We start from the raw sequence: 640 nt of genomic DNA on the forward strand, positions 1-640 counted from the left end.
TAGGCTTTTCCACACTCACTGCATTCATAGGGTTTCTCTCCTGTGTGTGTTCGCTGATGTATTATGAGCTGTGACTTCTGGCTGAAAGCTTTCCAACATACAGGACATTCATAAGGCTTCTCTCCTGTATGAATTCGCTGATGTATAATGAGCTTCGACTTTTCTCTGAAGGCTTTGCCACATTCATTGCATTTATAGGGTTTTTCTTCTGTATGTGTTCTTTGATGTATAATGAGATAAGATTTCTGGGAAAATGCTTTTTCACATTCATTGCATTCATAGGGCTTCTCTCCTGTATGACCTCTCTGGTGTAGCATGAGATAGGATTTCTGAGAGAATGCTTTCTCACATTCATTACATTCAAAGGGTTTCTCACCTGAATGAGTTCTTTGATGTACACCAAGGTTTGACTTTTGGGTGAAGGTTTTCCCACACACATCACATTCATAGGGTTTCTCCCCTGTATGAGTTCGCTGATGCACAATGAGGGTTGACTTCTCGTTGAAAGACTTCCCACATTCCATACATTTATGAGGTTTCTCTCCCGTATGAGTTCGCTGATGTATAATGAGAGTTGACTTATCACTGAAAGTTTTCTTACACTCATTACATTCATGGGGTTTCTTTCCTGTATGAGTAC

At 40.2% G+C, this 640-nt stretch overlaps 1 protein-coding gene across 1 annotated transcript in view; it reads right to left on the reverse strand.

Annotated features, from left to right (window-relative positions):
- Position 1: 1 nt before the first annotated feature.
- The window catches only part of ZNF182 (zinc finger protein 182), a gene marked incomplete at its 3' end in the record, with an annotated part of 1,646 nt that continues 1,007 nt past the window's right edge, over positions 2-640 (reverse strand). Inside the window, exon 2 of the mRNA XM_010851704.1 lies at positions 2-638. Coding sequence (XP_010850006.1) covers positions 2-638 — 637 coding nt within the window. The remainder of the gene's footprint in view (positions 639-640) is intronic.

Source organism: Bison bison, unplaced genomic scaffold (genome assembly GCF_000754665.1).
Source record: "Bison bison bison isolate TAMUID 2011002044 unplaced genomic scaffold, Bison_UMD1.0 scf7180017851875, whole genome shotgun sequence".
NCBI lineage: Eukaryota > Metazoa > Chordata > Mammalia > Artiodactyla > Bovidae > Bison > Bison bison.